Raw genomic sequence first — 26,072 nt, 5'->3', positions numbered from 1 at the left:
TTTTCCAAGGATAGTGAAGGGGTGGCCCGCCTTACGCTAACTTACTATGCCTCTGATTGGCTTACCCTGACATTCAACGAATAAAAACTCCTCTTTTTTGATGGCACCATTTTTACCTAAACCTAACCAATCCAACCAACGAAGGATGAAAACTAGCCAATCATAGGGAGAAGCGGGCGGGTCATTCCTTCGAGGTGCGCCATCCACCTAAAATGCAACAATTTAACAATGATTAAAAATAAATAAATAAATAAAAGACAGAATCTGGCTTTATACACAAAATAGAGACGTTATTAATAATACAAATTTAATACAAAACAAAAACATAATGTAGCGATTGTTATCGCTACATTATAACTTGATCTTTCACCTTTCACCTACAACCCCACTGGGACAGAGAAAATGGCTGCCTCCTTCCAAGGCATCGCTAAGGTTTTATGTCGTCTATCGCCTTCAATTTCACATCCATTACGACACTATCAGGTATTTCTTTTAACTGTGCTGTTTATATACATCTGTTTCATGTATGTGTGATCAGTTTATACTGATAAATCAGGTGAAATGCAGTAATTAAGAGGAAGTTACAGCATCGTATAACGTTCCGGTAAAATGACCCTTGGGTTAACTTGAGTAGATCAAATGAATCAACCGTAAAGTAGGCTACAGGAGACTGTATTCTGACTCAGCGCGGCTAGGTTCATGTACTAAGTGAAAAAGCATTTCATGCAAAGAGTTGTATACGATATTAATGGTATGAATGTCATGCTAAACGTCACAGGCAGCCATGTGCATCTCATGTTTACGGGTTGTTTCAGCCAGTGGAATTGTACACACGAGGGGATTTTTGTGTTGATGATAATCTTTGTTTACATGTAGTTTTATTTACACTTTATAATGCTTGCACTATTTTGCTCACTTTATGCTGCAGATGGCACCCAGCATTCATTTAGAGCAGTGATACTCGACTTGCTGTAGTTGGGGGGGGGGCTTTTTTTTTTAACATTTCTAAAATTATAGGACATTTTCTGGATTTTTTTTTAAAATTTCTTGGGTTTTAGCACGTTTCTATACTTTTAACACATTTCTGGAATTTAGGAAAATTTCTATGACTTAAGGGCACTTCTGGGATTTTAGGACATGTGTGGGATTTCTGGACATTTGTAGGATTTTAGTGCATTTCTAAGATTGTAGGACATTTTTAGCATTTTAGCGCATTTCTAGGATTTGACATTTTTAGGCTTGTAGGACTTTTCCAGCATTTCAAGACATTTTCAGTATTCAGGACATTTCTTGGATTTTAGAACATTAGAGTCTTATCAAGGACCTCTGTCGGGGGATGTGGGGTATCCTCGTCTGGCACTTTTATTGATCAACAAGCTCTATTTTGTATAGTGTGAATCACTTTATTTTTAGAAAATGGCTTGGGGGGCCACCAGGCAACCTATTAGGGGCCAGATTTGGCCTGTGTGTTGTAAGTTGAGTATCATTAATATAGACTGACTGAAGTCCATCCATGTAGTAATGGACTTCATACAGTCATAACATTTGGCTGCAGTTGTTGGAGATGTTGTGATGATCCAATGCTGAGCTGATTTTGTTTTACACACAGTCCTGTCTGCAGAGAATCCCTGTGACATCATGTCCTGCTCCCACTTTCTTGGTACCTCCAAGTCACTCATTCTGTAAAGCAGCATCACTGCAGAGTGAGAATACTGCTGACACTCTCATCCGTTACAACGAGAGACCCTGGGATTATTTGGAGAGTGAAGGTACCTAAAAGGAATCAGTCTCATCTATAGCTTGTGTTCTTGCTTTTACAATCTATTCCTTTGTGCTGACAGAGTACATTGAGCGGTATGGAACCAATCCAGTGTGGGCAGGTTACAGGAGGAACCACAAAGGTGGCATCCCCCCACAGAAGACACGCAAGACCTGCATTGTAAAACTTCCCTTTTAATCCATCTTCCATCAGTCCCATGAATCATAACTGCCCTTTAAAGTAACCATGACAACCATTCTGTTTGTGCAGAGAGGAGACAAGATCTGTGGAAACCCCTGTCCAATTTGTCGGGATTCAAACGTCATCATCCACTATCAGGTGGGTCAGGGTCTGTCTCACTCCGTCCAGTCACTAAGCCTCACTCAACTGTAACACTCTTTACACAGTTAGAGAGCTCACAGCCTCAAAGCTCCATTACGGAGCAGCACCCACACACAGCGTCACATCATACATGCACTGCGCTCCATTTAAGTGCAGCCTCACAACCACACAGGTCTGTTACCAGCTGTCAGGTCAGACCCTGGTGAGGACAGTGAGCATGCAGATGAGTGTCCCTCAGACGGTTTCTGACAATTTTTGCAGGGATTCTTTGGTTGTGCAAACCAATTGTTGCATCACTAACATACAGTTGATCGTAACTGCTCAACAGACTCAGGCACTGGGTTGGGTTAAGTCAAATTAGTCTTAACTAATTTCTTCCTACTTATCTAACAGAATTCAAAATTACTACTGACAATTTTTAGCGCTTCCATTGCTTTGATGGCATGTGGTGTCCCACAGGGCTCGGTTCTTGGCCCACTTTTATTGAGTTTGTATTTATTACCCCTTGGCCATATTATTCACCATTTTGGCTCAGTGTCCTACCATTGTTACGCTGATGATTCCCAGCTCTATGTTTTTTTTCACCCTGAGAAATCAAACACTTAAAGAGTCCCTGAACTGCTGCCTTGCTGCAGTCAGAGACTGGATTGCCTTTTTACAACTTAACACAAATAAGTCTGAAGATCATCTCATCTCCCAATTTCAAGGACTAACAACTAATACTCAACAAACAGCTAGAAAATTGGGTGTGGTTTTTCGATAACAATCTAAACTTCAGTCAGCACATAAAGGGTGTTGTTATTCAGTCCTGCTACTTACAAATCAGAAATATTTGAACAACTTACCCACACCCTCATGTTCTTCGGCTTAGATTTCTGCAACTCTTTATTTACTTGCCCGAATGATGCCTCAATTAACCGCTTACAGTTGGTAAAGAATTCAGCAGCACAGGTCCTTACAAACACTCCACGCAGGGAGCACATCACTCCAGTCCTAGCCGAATTGCACTTGCTCCTCATTCGCTACAGAATTCAATTTAAGATTTTGTTATTGTTTTTAAATCCTTGCATGGTCTGGCTCCTATTTACATTTCAGAACTCTTAACCCCTTATTCTGCTCCCAGACCTCTTAGATCAGACAATCAAATGTTTTTAAATGCACCAAGATCCAGACTAAAAACCTTTCTCTATTTGGAATTTCTTCGAAATGCTCATGTGTTGTCATATTGATTGATTGATTCAGTTTGTACACTTACTTGTAAATGTTTTTAATGTGGAGTTTTCAGGGCCACTGAATATTGACAGTTAATCATAAGCATCAGTGTCCACTTCCATTGAACATGTCCAGCTGTATGCTGCTGAGTGCATCTCTGACTGCCTGCCTGACTAAATGCTTTTTCTCTTAAAGAACGTGAAGTTGTTGCAGCAGTTCATCAGTCCTCACACTGGGATGGTGTATGATCCCACTCGAACAGGTACATTGAAATGTCATCAAAGCCATCACATATACGGATGCTGTTGGCTCTTCAGCTGACTGTTAGACAGCTCACAGTGTGTTTCATGTTGTTTCACAGTGTTTTGGTTGTTGTATTTCCAGGTGTGTGTATAAAACAACAGAAGAACCTGACTGAGGCCATCAACACAGCAAGAGATCATGGTGAGTAACACCCCCTAACCCCCTCTCCCCACCCACTTCCACTCTGTTTCTGTGTCGGCCACTTTAAGTTCTGTCTCAAACCCAACCAGTGAGGAGAGGAAGCGGCTTATTAAACCCTCCAACATCGAGCCTACATCCATGCCGACTTATTGACCATTTACCAATTCATATGGTGTACATCCTGAAGATGCTCCCAGCAAATATCTTCAAGGATACATTGTATTTAGGATCAAATATTGTCTGATGTAATTGACATACTGATATAAGGTTGGGTTTTTGAGTGTATGCTTTTATATGTTAACTCTTAGAGCCTGCTTTGATATTACACACACTCGTATCACCCTGTGCACAAAATGCACTTTTATAAAAAAATTATGTATCAATATGATTTTCTTCTTTCATTTTTTTAACCAACATCAGTCGCAATTATAAATAGAATTTTAACACTTTAAATGCCAGGTTTTTGTTATGATGTGACTATGTTTTTAGGTGGAAAAAAATTAAATTAATTTATTTATTAAATAATTTTCAATATACTACATGCCAGGTAGATTATTGTTTTCAGATTATCATAGCCTGGGATTTGTCAAGGATTAGCAGCAACATCAATTTTCCTTAGTTTCTGTGCAGTGTCAAATACTTACACTCATACTGCTCTGCACACACAATGCACTTTTCAAAATCAGGCTATAAAAAACATAAGGCTTTCTACTTTTATTGAGTTAATTTTCTAACCATCTTAAGTCCTAATCATAAAATATAAAATATTAATTAATTTTCAGAATTTTAACCCTTTAAATGCCTTTTTTTTTTGTCATGATGCCACTATGTTTTTGGATGAAAAAAACAACAATATACTACATGCTAAGTAGATTTTTTTGCTTATGACAATCTGGGATATATCAATGATTAGCAGCAACATTGATTGTGACAGTGCACCTAGTGAAAATAGCATGGATTTTCTCAATATGCCACATATGGTCAAAATTACATCATCAGGTACAAAATAGTAAAAATTATAAATTCCGAGTCAAAAGCCCAGAATGACACCCAGAAATAATACAATGCATGTTTTATGCTTTGATGGCTGTGGGATAAAAAATGTCAATGTTTGGACGGGTTTCAGTGGAGCATTTTTTGTTTCTGATTTAGTTTCCACAGCATTTTTTTTTAGGCTGAGCTGAAATTCACAGATTAAACAAAAAAAAACACAATCTTTCCAAAATGTATGCCATATGCATGAACACAGCCAAAATGATAAAAAAATGAAAAGCGTGTGAAGCGCTCCATATTTTAAAGAGACAGGTCTTGCCTGTGTTTTGACAGTATTCAGAATTGAATCCCTCCATATTTTGAGAGGAAAACCCTGCTGGAGCACTGACTCCAGGAAAAGAAACACTAGTGAAGAATCTTGTTGGGGTGACGCTGAGCAGGTTCAGCAGGTTCAGCAGGTTCAGTGAACTGGAGGGATTTCTTCTCTTTGATGTCACCAGATGGTCAGAATGATTTTGTTTATTACCAGAAACAGTCAGGCATATCTGACACCCTGCGTTCTCTCTCAGGCTTACTTCCCTTTCAGATTCCGTATGTGGAATTTTCAGGAGAGGACTACTCCAATTCCCATGATGCCGTAGGGTCTACACCACCTCCCCATTCCTTACGCTCAGGTGACACCTGGTATAAATGGTACAGTGAATTAACACCTGATGACAGTGAAGTGGCCAAAGTCAAGAAGACATACAGAGCTTATTTAAAGTGATGTTGAGTCCAGAGGGGCTGCAGCCCTGAATGAAAAAACTGTCATTGTTGGCTGTGTTAAACATGTATGTCCACTTGACAATGTGAATTCCATATCCTACTGGTATGTTAATAAAAACTGCACAATGAAATGAAACCTGTTGAAAAATTGTTTTATTTTCATTGTTTAGTTGTAGTAGATGTTGACCTGATACATTTTCACCTTTGATATTTATAGAAATGAACAACAGAATTCAGCCTGCAGTATCTGTGCAGCTCCATGTTGTTGAAGATGTCCCAGAGCAGAAGAAAGGGAAAAGATAGCCCCCAACAAAGCCAACCTTTTTATAATCAGTGTTTCTGAGAGCGACGTGCCCAATGGGCCCAGAGGGAGTGTATGGAGCATCTGATGAAGGGACAAAGAGCAGCACAGCAGTTTTCCCATAGCAGCTGCTCTCTGGGATCAGGGGTTCACCTTGTTGACCATTGTCTCTCCCAGAGACTCCAGAACCTCCCGCTTGTAATCGTCAAAGTCTCCGTCTATCTGGTTAATTGTGTAGTCCTCCACCACCCACAGCTGGCACTGAGTCTCTGTGATGAGGCGTGCGTCGTGACTCACAATGATCACAGCTGAACAGGAAAGAAGAGCTTGTTAGTGCTGAGACAAAGAGCCAAGCAGGACATGTGTTGATCTACTAAATGTAGCTGCTCTATTGAGACTATGGCGGGACAAATTAGACTATGGGCCCACACCTCCAAAAATAGAAAATCTATTTGTGATTTTGGCAGCCTGCCACAAATAAATGAATGTGTGGGAAACCCTGCATAGTACAAGTAGTCAGGCTATTAAGTACCACCTGCCTCAAGGTTGAAATGGCCATAAAGCACCAATGTGGCCCAGAGGGCGCCTCCACAAACATTTGGATCTTTAGATTTACAGTTTATCAGGGGTGGATTATTGCCTTACTGGTGGACTGTATGAAATGCGCTCTGAGCGTTCTTGAAGAACCACTCTTCTTACCTCCTTTATATTCATTAATGGCCTCTGATAAGGCATCGATTGACTCAATGTCCAGATTGTTGGTGGGTTCATCCTGGGAGACAAAGACAGGTCAGTGATAGAATTCATTCATGAGCAGTGTCGATAACAGGCTCAGGGATCCTTACCAAGACAAGGACATCAGGCTGACGACAGGACAGCTCAGCAAACACTACTCTGGCCTTCTGACCACCTGTTGGAGGGAAATCCACACACAGTGTCAGAAAATGTCTCCTTCATGTCAGCTGAGGCTAAATGCTGGACGCTCCATGTTCGTACCCGACAGTTTGGAGATCTGAATGGTGTGGGCATGGCTCTCCAGGCCAAAACGTCCCAAGCACTTCCTGCTGTCCTGGTAGGGAAGGTTGAAGTTCCTCATCAGGTACTCTGTGGCAGTTTCTTCCATGTTCAACTGGTCAGCATACTGCTGGTTAAAGAAGCCCACTTTCTGTTGGCACACAAAAGACCCAAGTTACAACTCTAGTTGAAAGCTTGTTCCTTTCAGAAAACAGAGCACCATGGGAAACCCTGCTCATGTCTGGACGGCTGATCTGTGTTGAAACCCAGCGGCTTTCTCTCTAGATTTGTTCTTTTTTTCAATAAAGATTAACAGATCTTTAGACAGTGTTGCCAGACATTAGTTCCTCGACTCTGTGGACGTGGACTGACCTCAGTGAGATTTGAAGTTCAGTCGATCAATTATTAACCCCAATTTTTTACTCATTACAAATAGAAAAACAGTAAGTTACTCACCAAGCGATGGTTCTTCCTCATCTCACCTTTAGTCTAAAAGACAAACATGCAATTACCTCAGTAGTACATATACATGAGTTAATTAATTATTCATTTCATATCAACACGCTTACAGGATTTAATTTCCCAGTGAGCAGCAGCAACAGGGTACTCTTCCCAACACCATTGGGTCCAACTATGCAAACTAAAGACAGGAAGAAAACAAGTCATGTCAGAATTGACACAGTGAGTGGTGGAGTCAGTACATCAAGATAACCAACAACAGAGCAAAGACTGGAGGAGAAACTAATCCATGATGCAGCTTCTGCTTTTTCTGCCATGATCTCAACAATACTTCTATAGGAACGTCCTTTAGCGCTTCCATGTTAAGTTCTCTTTATGTTGCAACCCATACTTTTAACCCTCCTACCAACACATCAAGTGCACGGACAAATGTGTGACCAATGTCACTTGTATTACAGCTGTTTGCCGGTTTCTCACACGTGTCAATGTTCTTAGCATTACCCTAAAATTATAATTAGAATTATAATATAATGGAAGCAGCATACTTACTCCTGGAGTCCATGTCGATTCCAAAGTCCACATTTTTGAAGAGAATCTTCTGACTGTCATAGCCAAAGTCAACACCTGGAGAGGGGAGACAGCATGGAGTGACTTTTAACTTTTTAACAAGTTGGTAAGACTACATGTTTTTATCAACTAGTGTCTCTCTCTCTCACACACACACTGTCTCTCTCTCTCTCTCTCTCACACACACTCACACTCTCACACACACACACACACACACACACACACACACACACACACACACACACACACACACACACACACACACACACACACAGAGAGAGAGAGAGAGAGAGTACAGTGCCAGTATGTGATCATGAAGTGACCTGTAGGTGGCAGTAAGTGGCCTGATGTGTACCCCTGTCTGGAACAGTTGGTAGTGATGTAATTGACAACAACACTGTAGTCTGAGTCACCACTGAGTAGTTATCATGCTAATTCCACAGTTTTCAAGCATTTCATACTCCATACAGTTACCTTCAATCATATTTGACTTTGTTATTGAATATCATTTAAATTTGTACCATTCATTTCATCAGAGACCACATAAACTAGAAAAAATGGAGTTGTGCGCAGCACTATTGATGCCTCTGTTACCATTCTTCGCGTTTGAGATTCTTTTTTTTTGCAAACATTTGAATGATTGTGATAGATGTGTGGCATGAAAAAAGTTGATCAATCATTATCAGTAACATTTCTTTCTAAAGTTAATCTCTGGCTATTTTTACTCAAAACTTTGACAGGTAACCTTACTTTGTTTCATATATACGCACACACACACACACCACGTGGAATGTTTTGTCAGGTAGACAGATGTGTGATATGCAACAGCAGTCTGTGGTCAGATCGAAACATTGTGGTTAGCAGATATGGATTAGATATGGTGAGTATGGTAATATTGAATTTCAAAATTCAAACTACTTATTAAAGCAGCTGCTGGAACCTTCAGTACCATCAGTAAGATCAAAACTAGGCAACCTGTAAATGGCTTTTTACTAAAACTCACAAAGGAAGGTCAGATCAAACATTTATTTGATTAGAGCTTTGCCATCTACAGGGAGCCCTGGTAGTCTAGGGGTTAAAGGGACCGCTCACATCAAAATCAATAATACATATTTTTCCTCTTACCTGCAGTGCTATTTATCACTCTAGATAGTTTTGTTGTAAGTTGCGGAGTGTTGGGGATATTGTGCATTAAGATGTCTGCCTTTTCCCCAGTATAACAGAACTAGATGGCACTCAGCTTGTGGTACAGTTTTGATTGAAACAGCCCTGAGCACTGAGCTGCTGCACTGCTCTAGAGGTGTTCTTACTGTGTAGTCCCAGGATGGGAGGTGAGAGTGGAGGTGGGTTGGGGAAGGTGAACTTGACGGTGTACTCTTTAGGCCTCTTCAGCAGCTCAGTAGCCTCATGGCTCTCCTCCTCCTGACCTCCCTTCTTTTTGCCCTTCTGCTGCTTTCTGGTCAGAGCCTCCTTAGTTTGCTTCTCCTGAGAGGAAACATTTAGAGAAACTGGGGTTAGTGGCACAATAATTAAAACCATGAGACAGAATTGACGAATAAAGCGTTGGTGTCAACTGGGAATGGACAGTTGTAACACACATGTTTTAGCCTGAGCCCACAGGTTTCTGTTGTCCATCTGTGAAAGATGTGTCAGTGTCTATCACTGTGAGACAGCGAGGATATGTTGGTTCCACCCATTCATGAAGCAACCTGACTTTGACAGAGCTTGAATGGTTGCATTTGTTTTACTGTTTTAATTATTTATGTTAGGAGATATTCTGGTTTGGTGTTGTTCATTTTGTTTTGGTGTCATCTTTCAGATTCATGTAAGTGGACCCTGAGGGGACAGCCATACTCACAGCCTGTTTGGTGGACTTGCCACCAGCCTTTAGGTCTCTGAGTTTCTTCTCCTGCTTGTCGTACTGTTTCTGCAGTTCTTTCTGCTTCTGCACGTACATCTTCTTGAAGGTCACTTAAATCAAAGTACAAATAAACACTAAGTAAAGTGAAGCAGGATTTCCAGTCTCAGCTTCCTGCCTCGTGTGTGTGTCTCAGGGAGCTTTCACACCAGTGCCAGATAGTCCGGGGGACTCGGTTCAATTGGGCGAGGAATGCCGAAAAATTTCACACCTTCACTTTTGAAAGCGGACCAAACTGCCTGGACAACGTCACGCAGTTACAACAGCTGCTTGTTTGGGGCAGTATTCCTCTCTTTGGTTCAGTTCCTCTCTTTGGTTTGCTGGATAGGCCGTTTGCATTTCCCACTGTAAGCAAACCGCACCAGGGTTCTGTTGCAAGCGAACCGAGACCCAAGTTTTCGGGAGGACGAGAGTTCACTTGTTTGGTCCACACCAGAGTTTGGATGAGCTTTCACACCTGCCCGAACGAAGCAGATTATGCAAGGAAACGAACTCTGGTCCATTTAAAGCGGACCAAACAGCTCTGGTGTGAAAGCACCCTCACTGTCTAATCATAAAGCTAACACAGTCCTGTTATAAGCCAATATAAAAATATGCAATAAAACAACAAGGTAAACTGCTAATTTCACAGATGAATGAAACTCCCCCGCCAGTCATGCTTTAAAGCTTGTCAAGTGACTAATTATTGATTACTAACTATGGTAAGGTAGAATTTTCCTACTTAGGAGGAAATTAAGTCTTGATTATTCAACAAAATTGTCAAACCAAATGGAGTAAAAAAAAGATGCTCTTAATGAGATTTAAGATATATGTTTTGTAAAACATGACATATCCCTAATCTGTAGGATTTGAATCTCAATTGATACTTACAGTAGTTCCCTCTGTAATAGTAGAGTTTCTGGTTGTCTAAGTGGATGATATCTGTACACACATCGTCAAGGAAACTCTGGTCGTGGGAAACTATTAGGAGAGTCTTCTTCCAGCCTTGAAGGTAGCTGTGAGTGGAAAACAGAATACACAAATCTCTCAGAGGCCACATCATCACCTACCTTTAGCACAGTCTTACAGTTCATTTTACTGTTAATCTCCATCCATACTAATGTTAATGTACACTTGGCATGCCTATACTGTAAACAGGAAGCAGATCATCTATTCTGTGGTTCGTTGCCTAGTTACAGGAGCAGCAAAATGATTCTACTGACCTATAAAAAGATCTATTGCCCTGTTTTACTTGTCCCAACTCTGCTTAGCTCAGGTCTCATTCACAGAACATCAACTGACTTAAACAACATCCTTCCCTCATTAAATAAAACTACCACTATTAAATACTCAGTGATATGATTGAGGGAAACACAAGATTGAAAAGCTGAAACTTTGTACTTGTTGAGCCAGATGACAGCATTCAGGTCCAGGTGGTTGGTGGGCTCGTCCAGCATCAGCAGAGTAGGTTCCATGAACAGAGCTCTGTGGCCAAACAAGATGAGAAGGTGTGAGAAAAACTTTCAGCAGGTTGATACTGGAGCAGTCTGTGATGGTGTACCTGGCGAGGGAGACTCTCATTCTCCAGCCTCCAGAGAACCTCTTGGTGGGTCTGTTCTGCATCTCAGGTGTAAATGACAGACCAGCCAGGATCCTTCTGGCCTTGGCCTCAGCTGCTGCAGCTCCAATCGCCCTCAGCTCTTCATAAACCTGCCAAGGAGGAGAAACACACACAGGTCAAAACCACCAGCAGTCACACATGATTACGCAGGTTGTACACAAGCCAACAGTTTATCCAGATTATTCAACCCACTTTTCTGGAGGTCAAACTGAAGCTGAGTGCACCTGAAAATGCCATAAGTAAACTTTTACTGCATATGAAAGCTGCACAGTCACAATAATTACAGTTTGTTGGGACAGAGTGTGAAGAACCTGCATCATCATCCAGCCACACAAAGTTCCTCTCCTGAGCCTGAGCAAAGGGAGAAGCTGGGATAAAGCACAGCAGAGACTCGCTGTCTTAAGCCTCCAAAACGCTGCAAGCATGAGCAGCACGTGATGGCAAGCTCAGTGAACTGCAGCGTGTTTCATGCTTGCAGTGTTCACACTGGCAGAGTTGTTGCTGAGACACTCCTGCAGGGCTGCCTGCTGCTGACTTCTGTATTTCCACTTTTATAAGCGCATACTACGCTCATACAAGCTCCTGCATTGTCAACAACACGTCCTGCAAACGTGTCACAATGAAATGCCTTGTGTCAACGGCTGATGGATTTGAGTGAAACAGATATATTTGTATCTCCTCTTTCACCTCACTGCTCCATCCAGCACTTGGAGCAGGGGGTTAGTGCTGCTGGAGCGCACAGGAACGATGCTCTGACACATTTTTTTCCCAAGAGAGAATTAACATATGCAGTTCACATAATCCTGTTGAAATTAATATATTTTCAACGCTTGAAGATTGATGAATTTAATTTAATTTTTTTCTCAGTCTGTAGCTACGTGTTTTGCTCCATCTCTATGTGCCAGATGAGTGTGCTAGGTACTCCAATTAGAGGGGTGACGCAAAATTGGGATTGTTCCAAAGGTATTAAAGATACCATCCACAACTTCACACAACGGAAACTCAAGAAAATGTGTACCAAAGTGAACGAAAGTGACCCTCTGACCGAAACAAAGCTTATGTTCTTTGTTCTGTTGTGCTGCTGGTTCATACAGTTGTTTGAGTCAAACAGCTAACAGAGCTAAAGTGAAAAGACATTAACATAAATAAATAAATATATGTTTATTGGTACACCAGTCTAACATCAGACCCCACGACACCGCATTTAAAATACACAGACAGCAGTGTTGCAAGTGGTACTAACTAAAGCAAGGTTACTGCTATTTTACTGTGTACCAGGCTGCAAAAATATCACACCATGACGGTGCACACAGACCCACTCACCTTCTCCAGCCTCTCAGCCACACTGTCCTCTCCCTTCTCCAGTAGCGCCTGTAGCTGTTTCTCCTCCTCCAGAAGCTTCAGGCGGCGGGTGTCTGCCTTCAGCACCGCCTGCACCGCTGGCGTGTCATCAGCTACCACCTCTAACACAGACACAAGGACATGACAGAGTCAGTGGGAGATAACAACATGGACAGAGAGACAAAGCAGTGATGGAGAGCACATTCACATAGGTGCCTTACCCTGTTCACACAGCAGCACATCGATGTTGGGGGGAATACTGAGAGCTCTGTTGGCTATGTGTTTCAGTAATGTGGTCTTTCCTTTGCTGAAAGATGAAAAAAGACGGACAGTGAGCACTGAATCAGTGTACAATGGTACATTAGACTGGCTTCTTTTACAAGCCATAGGAACCTGGTTACTGGTCGCACCACCTGCAGTGGCTCTTCATACTTAGTATTACATATATCTGGGGCCGAGCGATATGAGCTGAAAATAATGCAATAATAATGCAATATTTATAGGCTATATCTTGATACCCCCCCCCCCCTCTCTCAGAGAGAAAGAGATAGATAGAGATATTTTGAAATCTCTTTCAAAATCCCTTCATTAATGTTAGAACAGGGAGACAGAATCAAACATTACTTCTTTTTTATTTTGTTACCAAAATCCCTCGTGGCCAATATTGCAAATGACTATTGGTACTATGAGAAAATATTGACACAATAGTATTTTTAGTCAATAATCATTATTAATGTAGATATAATGACTAAGTGGTAAAGGTGAGTATTAAAACAAGTAGAACTGTCAAATAAGTTAAGAAAAGTACATCCCTTTACTTTAATGCAACCATTAAAATCAGGAGAAAACACAATTTGTTTCATATCAAGATATTTCAATATCCAGTATCTAAGACGATGTATAATCTCATATTGCGATACAATATATTATCTTCATATTGCCCAGCCTTACACGTATCTGTGTAATACGTAAGCTATACAAATGAACAAACATGGAGTCTACCACTTGATGAGCGCATGAGAGAGTTTTTAGTGTGAAAAGCTTTTTTGGTATCATAGTGTTTTAAAATGCTCCGTCTACAGTAACAAGCTCGGTATGTCAGAGAGCATGTTCACCAGGTTCACTGTGATGAGAAGGTCCTATACACTCACTCCAACCCTGTTACGACTGTATCATGTTTAACTCCATTAGCAGAAGTCTCAGTCTCTGTGCCTGTAAAAACCACAAACAATATTTACCCATTTGGTCCAACCAAACCATATCTTCTTCCTGCTACAATCAGAAGGTCAGCGTTGACAAACAGCTCCTTGCCGTGAGCAGATATGCTGAACCTCTCCAGCTAAAGGGAACAAAACAGATGTTGATGAACAGAGAACACAGTCTGCTTCTGCATTACAGGTCACTGTCTACATTGGCTTTCGTTCTTTCTTTTTTTGCTCCGTTCACATTACAGGGCTTAATGCCCAGTTTAAATTATTTCTACAGACCCCATCTTTCTGCAAACTGTTCACATTCATATTTAAAGTGACACATATTTGACACCAGTGTGAACCAATCTCACCCTGAAATGCCTTACATACAATCACTAACATCACACATGTACATTGGACCAAGAAAAAACATTGTCACATTTGTTAAAGAAACATATAGGGAAAAAGAAAATGATATTTTAATGCAAGCTTTATCTCCTCAATGATCTATGTTATAGGATGGTCTACTGACATAATCTGCATAATAAATAGCCTCATGCCTCTGTTTGGGGGAGTTTGTATTGTATTTTCAAAGAAATGGCTGAGATGATAATGAGATGATGTACATAAAGGTTTTCAGTTCACTCGCTCCATTAGCAGTTACTGCTGCTACTTCTGCAGAGAGAGAGGTGTGGGCCACGTATGACATGGAGAAACCATTGATGTATTGGAAAGACGCATGCTGTTGTCACAGTGGTCACATGGCCAGTGTTTGCATATGTATCGGATTGTGGACCACATATTAAAATGGTCCAGATCTAGAATTACCAGCTCACAGTTGTACGTCTCCACAAAATAATTAAGTTGCAGTTAAAGTTTACATCCATGTCTGTGAAAACATGGACACGCCACACACACACCCCCCGCCACACCCCCCAGCACAGAAGATCTCTATAGTCAGCACAGTTTACAGATTAGTGTCACCAATTCAGTATCTGACCAAATGTCTCCACTTTCTGTTCTTGAGATATGATGTTGAATAATGCCAAGAGAAGTGTTTTTACAGAACATTATGATGTCTCAATGAAGCTGACCTTTAACCTTTTGGATATAAAATGTCATCAAATCATTATATTCTATTAAATATTTGTGTACATTTTTTGGGGATTAGCATATGAATTCTTGAACTATGGCCAAAAACATGTTTCGTGAGGTCACAGTGACTTTCAGCAACCAAATTCTGATCAGTTCATTCTTGAGTCCATTTAAATGTTTGTGCCAAAATTGTAGAAATTATGTAAAGGTCCTGTTGAGATACCTCATTCACTAGAATGAGATGGGCAGACACTTGGTCACTGTGACCTTTGACCAACAAAATCTAATCAGTCCATCCCTGGGTCCAAGTGAACATTTGTGCCAAATTGGAAGAGATTCTTTCAAGGTGTTCTTGAGATATCACTTTCAAAACAATGAGACAGACAAGGTCACAGTGACGTTGACCTTTGACCATCCAAGTGGACTTGTGCCAAATTTCAATAAATTCCCTCATGGCGTTCCTGAGATATCATGTTAACAAGAATGGGACAAATTAACAGACAGACAACCCCAATTTATAATGTATCTTGCTCCTGCTATTGCTGGTGCGAGGCATAAAATTCAGAATTTTGTGTGCAAACTTCTCCGACAAAATCTGATCTGTGTCACATTGGCTTATAATGTGAACACGCAATATGTTTAGAAAATCAGTCATCTTCAATCTGATTTTAACAATGCTACTGTATTTGCTTCATCCTGTATCTGCACTGTCCCTTTCTCCTGTTGGAGCTCACCCTGTCTCTCTGTGACAGCAGAAATGTGAGGGGCACCAATGTCACATGTCATGTAGGTGGAGCAGAGGGGGTCTTTTACCTGCTGCACAGATGCTGTCTCTGCAGCTGCTGCCAGCTTCACTGTATGCATGTATTAAATTAGTACTGAATTAATTAACTGGATCATTTTAACAACAGGATACAATAATTTGATTGACTCACTTTAACTTTGTAAAACACACAGTTGCTCTGCTGTTCTATATTGCCTCTGGTACAAGCAGATATTAATTTTTAGCATTTTTAAACACAGTGCACTTTAGTAGTAGTAGTTCTACCTGCTGGACGGCTGCAGAACTGTGCACAGAGAAAACTAAACAGACCAGTCAAGCAAAAATAATGTTGAGCAGTGCAGGGGGGAGAGCATGGCCTCTGTGGTCAGTGGAGTAGCTGCAGTTGATTCTAATGGGCGCGCTCTGCTGTGGGCATGTGCGGCAGACATGTTTGCCATGTCCGTGTCCCATGTATTTTGGCTAATGTGCACTCAACCTCCAGTCACCTATGTAACCACTCCCCCTGAACTTCTTTAATAGTGGCTGTAATTAGTTTTAGATTTTTTTTCTTTAATCGTGCTGTAGCTTCCCAGTGGTGCACACAATGTATTCATATTTGAAAATTCAAATTTTGTGCATACATTTTAGCACTAGAATGTAATTTTTCCCTGCTCTATAAAACCATTTTTCCATGTGATGTGACATAGCTTTTTGTATGATGATGTTGTTACACATAAGCCCTCTGGCCTGTGTAATGTGCCTCTTTGTGACTGAGGCATGTTATACTGGCTGGGGGTCCCAGTTTAAAGAAGCAGATAGGAGCAGTGGCACAGAAGTTATGCAATGCTCTGCTGTGGACACATTAGTTTGGTTCCAAAAGTCACACAATAGCACAAAGAATCAAACAATCCAGGCAGTGCAGCAGCAGCCCCGTGTTCCCTGAGGTCAAATGACTGTTATTGTCAATGGATTCTGGTGGCATTGAAGAGAGATTAGTATAGAGACGGAGAAAGGGCTGCCTGACAGCAAGGTTAAGTGGTGAAAATATTCCAAATATTGTGTACATTTTAACTGATACTGAAATTTTTAGGTGTTCTTTTTATTAAGCAGCTAAAAGATGTTTTACTGCTACCCCCATCTGCAGGTACTCCTTTTTGTTAAGTACATTGTATTTTCCTGTATCTGCATCCTGTGAAGCACTTTGTGACTTTGTTTTTAAAAAGTTGTTTCGAAATAAAATCTTATTTTCTTGCTTTTCATACATGCAGCACTTTCTTAACAGGTTGTCATTGTTAAACACATCTAAAGAGCACTAAGATAACATTATTTTGTCATTGCAGTTCACTTCAAGAGAACAAAACACCAGGCACTGTTGGTTGACTTCGCTGAGAGGATTATCTGAAGTGTATTACCTTGATGTCAGAGGCGTTCTCCAGCGCTGCCTGTCTCGAAGACATCTCAGCCTGGGAAATGGAGAAATCTCCCTCCAAGGCATTCTGAGCACGAACACTGGCCACCTGACGCTCATACTCCATCTGGAACAACACAAACCAACACAGAGATGTGACAATCCAAAAACACAAGACAAATAAGCCACATTATTACTGATTAATCTGTTTAGTCAACATATTAAATTAAGTTTTAAACCTGTTACGTATGCTTTTTTTCAGTGCAGGTGACACACAGATGAGGAAAGAGGTGATCTTTATTGGAGAGGTATTTAACACTCTTAGTCTTAGTCTTAGTCGGAGTAACAAACAAGGTGCACAGAATGAACTTCAGAGGTGTAATGATCCATTAATCTGGATCAATATAAACATTCAATAATCAATGATCCAATTCGATCAATGCAAAGTCAAAACATCAATCCATGTTATCATCTTTTAGATCGACCTTCATTTTGACATTCTGTGTCACTGTCAACCAGCAGCAGGCAGATCATGGCAGCAGCCAAGAGAAAGAAGATGAGGAGAACCTTATTTACTGGAGAATAATTAAGCAGTGTGAAAATGCTTTTCAGAGAAAATATGTGCCAACATGAATTTAATACCTCTGTTTAAAGATTTTGTTGGTAATTGTCGCTTTTTGGCTGCTGAGTGGCTTTGAGCCAATTAGCCCTGACATTTTAGGAACAAGACGATTGTTTGGGCTGAAATGACAACATTTCTAACAGAAAGCCCTGGAGGTTAACTGATCTCATGAGCTGCTTGATGTGTACTAGTGGACTCACTTTAAAGTAAACTTTACTGCACATAACCTGTTAGAATCATTAACTGTTGTTGCAGTGGCATACCGGTTTAACAGTATACCATGGAATGTAAACTGAAGATTGTCACCAGCAATGGGGAAAAAAAACCACCACTTGGACAATCTCAGTGGCAGCTGCCCATCATCTCTCCCCCCGACTGTCTGTCAGACTTGTCAGCTTGCACTACACACATACACGCAGCAGCAGACAAAATGGCAGAGAGACGTGAGGCTCAAAAAAGGGACAGTTATATGCACGTTGCGTAGGTGCGAGGCTATCAAAAAACAACTTGAGGGGAAAAAAAGTAAGGCCTGCACACTTATTCCATGCCACACAAGTTTATTGAAGACAATGTTTTGATCCAGCCAGGCAGGATCCAGGCACCTCCTTTACATTAGTGCTCAACACTGGAGCCCCCCAGGGCTGTGTGCTCAGCCCCCTTCTGTTCACACTGTACACCCATGACTGCACTCCTAGACATCAGGAGAACTTTATTGTGAATTATGCGGATGACATTACCATCATTGGCCGTATTACAAACAACGAGGAGGAAATCAACAACCTTGCAGAGTGGTGCACAGAGAACAACCTACTGCTCAGTGTCAGTAAAACCAAGGAGCTGATTGTTGATTTTAGAAAGAATGAGGCAAAGACACACACCCTGTCTACATCAGCGGAGCTGAGGTGGAGCAGGTGAACAGCTATAGATTCCTTAGAATTACTATCACTGAGAACCTATCTTGGTCATCACGCATCACCACCCAGGTTAGAAAAGCACAGAAAAGGCTCTACTTCCTATGGAAATGTAGGAGGGCTTAATTCCAGAGCAAGATCCTGGTTAACTTCTACAGATGAGCAATAGAAAGCCTACTGACTAGAAAGTGACAAGATGACAATCCTGACAAGACAGAAATAAAGGGCTTTAAAAGGGACAATAGAGGATAAGTATTTACACTACATTTGAACTGTTTCTTATCAGTTAATCAACATTTTTATTGTAGAAATAAACTTTTAACAGAAATTTGGCATTTAGCCATCAGTTTTTTCTTGTCTTGCAAGGTCATCAAAGTGCTATATTTAAACTGCACACAAAATTCTAATCTAATTACTAATTAGATAATAACAATAATAATAATTATTATTATTATTATTTATTGAATGAACTATGGGCACCTGATCAAGACAGATTAACTCAGCTACTGCTCTGCTTGCTCTTTTTGCATTTTTTTTTAAGTCTTTGGCACACTTTGTGTTGTTTTCAAACAGAGCTGGAAGGTAAGTCTACTTCAGCTGGGTTGTTGCAGATTTTGCTGGCATGTGTTTGTGTGCCTTTGTCAGGTGAAAACACTCTTGGCTTTTAAAGCTCATATGATGTGCAACACTGGGTGGCAGTAAAGCGACTTTTTGGATGCCAACCGCCATTAAACCCAAAGAAGAAGAAAAAGTACAACAAAGTCACATGACATTCTACAAAACATGACTCTGCATGTGTGGATGGAGGAAAAGACCTTCTTCTTCTTTTACGAGACAAAGAAATTACAGCGATATTAGATTGGCTTTATTGAGCAGCTGCAACAGAAATACACTTGCCAATGTTTTAGACATCCATTGCTATGGTTACTGGAATGTTATTGCGAGAGGAAGGTCACATAACATCACTCAATGGCGTTCACTCTTGTGTTTTATCGAAATTTTGTGCAAATCTGTCATGGAAACCAAGCTAGTGTCGCAAGCAGAGAAACACAAATGCTGTCATTCATAAAGTATGAGTATTAATAAAATGGGGTATTGTATCATTTCGAACTGCTGGGTTCTGTAATACTTTTCTAGTATCGGTATACCGTGCAGCAGCTTCTTTCCCCAGGCTGTGAGACTCATAAACTCCGACAAAATCTGATCTGTGCCACATTAGCTTGTAATATGAATGTGCAATATGTTTACAAAATCAGTCATCTTCTATCTGATTTTAACAATGCCACTGCACTTTTTAAAACTACATTTAAGTAACATGACAAGTTTAAAGCGCCCAAAGGATGGCAAATTTGTCCAGTGTTTGTGGACATTGGACTGTGCATGGCATTTAGCTGCATCATTTACACACACTGAATATCCTGTTCATGAGGCTTCTACAGGTTAGGATCATATTCAGGATATGGTGTTTATGAGCAAAGAGAAACTGGGCTTTTCATATTACCCGTAAAAATAAACTAGATATGCCACCAAATTGTTGCATGTTGTCTGTGGTCACAGCAGTATTCTTCATGACACTGACAGATCAACCAAATAAGAGAAGATGTATGTAGTTCATGTGTCACAGCAGCATATATAATGATTACCTGCTTTTTTTTCTTCTTTTTCTCCTTTTTGCTGAGGTTAGCAAATGGGTCATCTTCCGGCTGCTTGGCCTGTTCTGCGATGACGTCCTCAGCACTCTGATGGTGACATCATCAGAGAGCAGTTAGCACACTGATTCAAAGCAAAGACAGAGAAGAGACAGCTCTGTGGATGACAAACATACCATCATCATGTCACCGCTGTCACTTTCCTCCTCCTCATCTTCATCCTCGCTGCGTGATCGCTCAGCAGCTTTTCCTTTCTACATGGACAGAGTTCAATCACACCATAGTTACCATGAAGATGATGACAAACAAATATGAAGTCCAACGCTAACAAGATGCTTTTTACTTACCTTGTGTTGCTCTGTCTTCCCCGTCTTCGCCTTCTTATCATCCTTTTCTATTGACTAAAAACATTTTTTTAATGATCTCACCCTTTATTTAAACACATTTAAAAACTCAGAAATTACAAATGCATGCCATTAAAAAAAGGTGTCTAGAGCAAGATCTACACATTTTAAGGGTAAAGAAGAGACTAAAACACACTGATCTGCAGCCTATAATCTGTGCAAACTGTATCTTCAGTCTACATGGACAAGGACTTAAGGCAAACATACAGTCAACCTGAAACTAGGCCTGATTACAATTAACTGAGCTGACCATGAGCATTTTGCATTATCGTTAATCACTGACAATTGGGACACCTGGTCTGGGTTGACTACACATGTGGCTGTCTTGTGTTCTTGTGTATTTTGACTGATTAAGATACAGCAGTGTTTAAATGTATGTGCCAGATTTGAGGAAACTCCCTCATGGCTATCTTAAGATATTGCATTCATGAGAATGAGATAGATGCAAGGTCACAGTGACCTTGACCTTTTGCCACCAAATTCTAATCAGTTCATTTTTGAGTCCAAATGGACATTTATGTAAAATCTGAAAGAAAGAAAAACATGTGGACCGGCCACCAACCCTAACCCATGACATGTCATCAATTAACCTTTTTTGCTGGTTTATCTTCTTCATCCAAATCATCATCATCATCGTCGTTGTCATCATCACTCTGGCCCTGGCTGAGAGCAGCAAAGATGTTTCCACCCTGCAGGACCAAAGACATGCGTTACACTGCCAGTTTGTCAAAGTCAGGACTGTGCCAATACAGACTGATGACAAACCTTAATCTTCTTGTCTCCTTTACTGGGGGCAATGACTGTGGAAGGAAAGGCAAGAACACTGAGAAATGACTGCACAAATGTGAGAATGAAAATGATTTATAGCAGGGACTGGTCTTAAACTATCATACCTGGCTCGTCTTCCTCGTCACTAGCTTGCACTGAGAGCTTTTTCAGTTTCAGCATAACGTCTTCATTGTCGTCGTCATCTGCATTTCCACCTTTTCCTTTTCGCCGGTCTTTCCTCTTTTTTTGAGGCTGAAAAGAAAAGTTTCTAATTGAAATGTGTCAAGTCCACAGAATCTGATCTCAGTCCTGAGGTCTGAGGAGAAGGCTTAAAAGCTCATACTGAAGCTGCTGATCAGAGCACCAGTGTTATACCTGGTAAATATGGATAAACATGAAAATAGTAGTATGCATTAGGGATGGCTGTGGCTCTACAGACTGAGTCAGTGGCAGTGACTGAGCAGTGTTCCCTCCATAGGTACAGCGCAAAATCACAACAGAAGTCATCTAAGGTCACTTCTCATAAATAATAGGTCTAGACCATGTTTTTTTTTTAATTAAGCAAACTATATATTCTTAAGTTATTTTTCTTATTTATGTTTCAGTCTCTACTGAGTCGCTGTCATTTCTCCTCCCCTCACACACGCACGCACACAGTCAGACAGAGAGTAGAGCTGACTTCTGTGAGTGATATGTCTCCTGAAATGACAGCCTAAAAGCCAACGAATAAGTCATTAATGGAGAGACGTCGACCCCAACTGTTGGAAAAGCAGGCAGAAATATCTGCATTTAGACACACACAACATGAAAGTAGCATCAGTGGTGAAGATGCAAATGACAGCCCTGCTGCTAGTCAAAGTACCAGTCAGAGTGCCAGCAGCTGTCTCTCTGGTCCACATTCCAAACAAAACGCTACAATCTCTCCCGATGAAACTGCATTCCCTGAAAAGCAGCACAGGACTCACCACATGATGACAGGCTTTGATCCAACTAAGATGTCAGAGAGAAAATACTCCCTCTGGCTCTACAAGACTGAACTTCGAAAAATAAATAAATAAATGATCAAATAAGCTACTGATGAATACAGTACATAGAAAGTTTTCTTTATTGGTTGGTAAAGGGAGCTGCAGGGAGGGTTTCCACAGGAGACCATCCTCATCCAGTTTTTTTCCCCAATTTTTTTCATATCAAAATTTTATATTTCAAAATGGCCTTTTCAAAAGTCATGTTATCATGACACATTTCTCAACACTTATTTCCTACCATGTGTTATTTCAAAATGCCTCTTATTATTTTTCAAGTATTTGACAAATTGTTGGCTCGGTTACATATGATACTTATTCATATTATTATTTCATGACTCATCCAATATTGAACACTTTGGGTTTCCATATGAGACCCAGATAAGCAACATGGTGAACGCAAAACTTGAAATCATAATGGAGTATCTTTACATTATTGTTTTGCTTCTTTTACTCAGGATCTCATTACTTCTTCCAACACTGGTTATAGATCACACACACAAACAGACACACACATGACACAAACACTGCCTGCTAACTTCCTAGGTAATGGTATTTCTGTTGGGCATGCACTGTTTTTTCCCTCTCTCCTGTCATGATGTGCTTCTCTCATTGCAGGCTTTACAGCAATGATAATAAGAGTTCTGTTTAACTGTCTGTGATACCAATATAAGAAAATGTTACTTTGCTGACTTAAATGCCTGGAGAACAAGCACACTAGCTTGCAAAGTGCATTACATTAGGCTAAAATTTTTAACCCAAAAGCATTTTCAGAGCATTTTTTGGACCTGAGGGATACACACTGTGGGCTGTGAAAGCCTTTGCTTTTTGTCATAAGCTTCTTGATTCAAATACTTTAAGTTAAAAACTATTTAAATCGTTGATGACATGAATTAATCATACAAACAGTTGTTTTTTGCACAATTTGTCGTCTTGTTAGTTAAAGACCTGATGTTACTTTGAGGGTGAGGATTACCTGTTTTGCTTGTGTGTCCTTTACAGGCACCTCCTCCTCTTCCTTTTCAGGTTTGCTTTCTGTGGCGAGTTCCTCAAAGAACTGGAACATTCATACAGCAAATAAAATTCCATGGATTTTGTCACAGAGATAAAACAGCAGCTAGGAAGCTTTTCAATACTCTGAAAGTAAACAAATCAATACTCACACTCTTTTTCCCCTTTTTATCTTTCTTCCCCTTTTTCACATTTTTTTCTGTGGGAAGAAAAAAGAATTTTAACACTGTGAAAAACATCAGTGGGGAGATGTCAGACATAATTAAGACAGAGATTGTGGTGTCAGGTTTGTAGTCCAGTTAAGTGCACTTAAGATTAAACAATGAATATGGGGCTAAGTGCTGCCTTTTCGCTTCAGTTCCAGCGTGTTGACATCCATAAATCCAATTGTAGCTCTTTATGAACTCTCTCAGTGGGGGACATAACGTAACTGGACAAATTATTATTATTTTTTATTTAGTGAAGCGAGACATGAGAGTTAAGACTAGACAACGTAGAACTTTTATGTTCTAATGTAGTTTTTGAAAATGATAACCTCACATATTTATTGTAGTTGTAATCTGTGGTGAGTACGACTACTTCTGCAAGAAGTGCAAGGACATATACCAACTGCTTGTTGTTCTATTAATGTTTCTGAGTGTATTAGATATTAATTAAATTAACTAGAAAATTTTGGCATAAATTTCGAAGGGTGCCTGCCGCTGAGGGGCCACTAATTTATGTGAGGAGGAGGGGTGTGGCCACACTTTCACACAGGGCCACAAGGCACAGGGCCAATTAATGGCAATATATATCTATAAGTGATATCTTTAATAGGCCACAACAGCCCACAATTAAGGGCCCCCTCCACCTGAGGGGCCACAAATGGACCATTGATCATTAAGTGGCATCTTCAATTGGCCACAAGGGCCCTCTCCACCTGAGGGGCCACAAGGGCCAATCAATTTCTCAGTCTGAATTGGAGTAAATGGGGAATTTTTTGGGTCTCCCTTCATTTTGGGGCTCTGTGAGCCAGCTGAGTTGGGTTGTCAGCTTTCGAACCTCATTTAATCCGACCAACACAAGTTTTCCTACGTTGTGATGTACAAATTGTGTATATTCACTGCTAGCTGTGGCAGTTTGGTCAGGAATTTTTGGGATTATTTTTTTCAGCTCCTCCACAATGTACCGACAGAATCTCTGACGAGAGTTCCGCCCATCAGAAACCATTGTAAAATCTGAAAACGTCTGAAAAATATCACGATACGTTAACTGCGATTTCGTGAAAACCGTAGAAGTTATCAAAATTTCCCATTTACGTCAACACAGTCCACGACCCGGTGAACCGTTTAAAGATTGAATCATTCTCTACGTCAACGTACGGCGACGTTCTATGGCCTCATATGAAGCCTCCATAAGTCACGTGACACCCGAGTATTTTGAACTTCATTGTCATTACTCTGTTCTAGCGCACTGACTGACTAAACAGCGTCAGTGTTTCACATGACAGAGCGTCCAGCTGCATTGTATCATCAGTGGTGGATGGACACACAGACGCGTCATGGCTACCGTTACCGTCTGCGCGAAAGACGATGCTGTTCACTATTCAATTTTACCGTATTCATCAATTAAAATGGGGGGCTATTGTTAAATTGGTTAATACCGAACAGTCACATTTTCCGGCCAAAGCCCGTTGCAACGTCATGTGTCGTATTGTCACACCAAACGTCATTCACAGTTTTTTAAGTACAGCTATTAAATATGAGCCCGTTTGTCGATAGCGTTACATTCTTGGCAATAAGTAACACTGGCAAAACATACATGTCACAAAACTGTCCATACACCCAACATGTGTTTAGACTGGATGCTCATCAGCCTTTGGTCCGCTTCTTCATCGCAGTTTGTCCATTTAAACATTAAAATGGCGTTCAAGGCCTTATATTATCTAGCATAATGCTTTTCTAAAATTAGCTAATGATCTAGCTACTTCAGGTTTACTTCAGTTTTAACAATTGGAGTTCTTTTCAAGTTAATGCCTCTAAATGAAATGTCATAAATCCAAATTAGTCAGAAGATGCTAAAGATTGTCGAGAGAGTTAAAGTGGTTTGTGAGCAGACATATGCCGCTGACAATGAAGATGATTCACGTGAAAAAATAGACTTTCAGTGGAGCTGCTGTTAACGACACCTTATCCGGACTGCTGCGTGGCTTACATTAGCTATAATGCTTCATTGCATTAGCTGTAATGCTATTTAGCGTGCGGGTTAGCTTCTCATTAAACGTTAACGTTATCTCACCAACTGCCGGAGCCACTTCATCGTCCACCCACTCGGCTCCTTCTTTCGTTTTCTTGGGCATTTTGTTACTCTGACTTCGACTCTATGAGAATAATGATGCTAAAATTATGTTCTTTTTCTGTCCGGTAAGATTTATCAGCCACTCACGTCATGCGGCCCAGAGACTACAGACACATGCCGGGTCATCAACAAAGTTTCATTCTGCTTCGTCTACGTGATCTTTCTGCGCGCTCTGCG

At 40.6% G+C, this 26,072-nt stretch overlaps 2 protein-coding genes across 2 annotated transcripts; one reads left to right on the top strand and one right to left on the bottom strand.

Moving 5' to 3' along the window:
* The first annotated feature begins 229 nt into the window (after window positions 1–229).
* Window positions 230–5,651, top strand: mrps18b (mitochondrial ribosomal protein S18B). The gene is made up of 7 exons (XM_042506086.2): window positions 230–483; window positions 1,610–1,769; window positions 1,842–1,939; window positions 2,030–2,098; window positions 3,509–3,575; window positions 3,698–3,757; window positions 5,320–5,651. The coding sequence occupies exons 1-7, from the start codon at window positions 403–405 to the stop codon at window positions 5,514–5,516; spliced, it is 732 nt and encodes a 243-aa protein (XP_042362020.1). The 5' UTR covers window positions 230–402; the 3' UTR covers window positions 5,517–5,651.
* On the bottom strand, window positions 5,652–26,072 carry abcf1 (ATP binding cassette subfamily F member 1). Its single transcript, XM_042506085.2, has 25 exons — window positions 25,836–26,072; window positions 23,711–23,757; window positions 23,524–23,604; window positions 21,651–21,777; window positions 21,523–21,557; window positions 21,348–21,446; window positions 20,701–20,754; window positions 20,530–20,607; window positions 20,348–20,443; window positions 17,176–17,298; window positions 13,954–14,054; window positions 12,937–13,022; window positions 12,698–12,837; window positions 11,315–11,463; window positions 11,155–11,238; window positions 10,645–10,769; window positions 9,715–9,827; window positions 9,167–9,341; window positions 7,839–7,913; window positions 7,400–7,470; window positions 7,287–7,319; window positions 6,813–6,981; window positions 6,662–6,726; window positions 6,516–6,588; window positions 5,652–6,124 (listed from the first exon to the last, which is right to left on the bottom strand). Exons 1-25 carry the CDS (start codon window positions 25,894–25,896, stop codon window positions 5,958–5,960), a joined length of 2,427 nt encoding a protein of 808 aa, XP_042362019.2. The 5' UTR covers window positions 25,897–26,072; the 3' UTR covers window positions 5,652–5,957.

This window comes from Plectropomus leopardus, chromosome 17, assembly GCF_026936395.1.
Source record: "Plectropomus leopardus strain MGB_pleo_1.0 chromosome 17, ASM2693639v1, whole genome shotgun sequence".
NCBI lineage: Eukaryota > Metazoa > Chordata > Actinopteri > Perciformes > Serranidae > Plectropomus > Plectropomus leopardus.
This window is presented reverse-complemented; position numbering and strand designations above follow the sequence as displayed.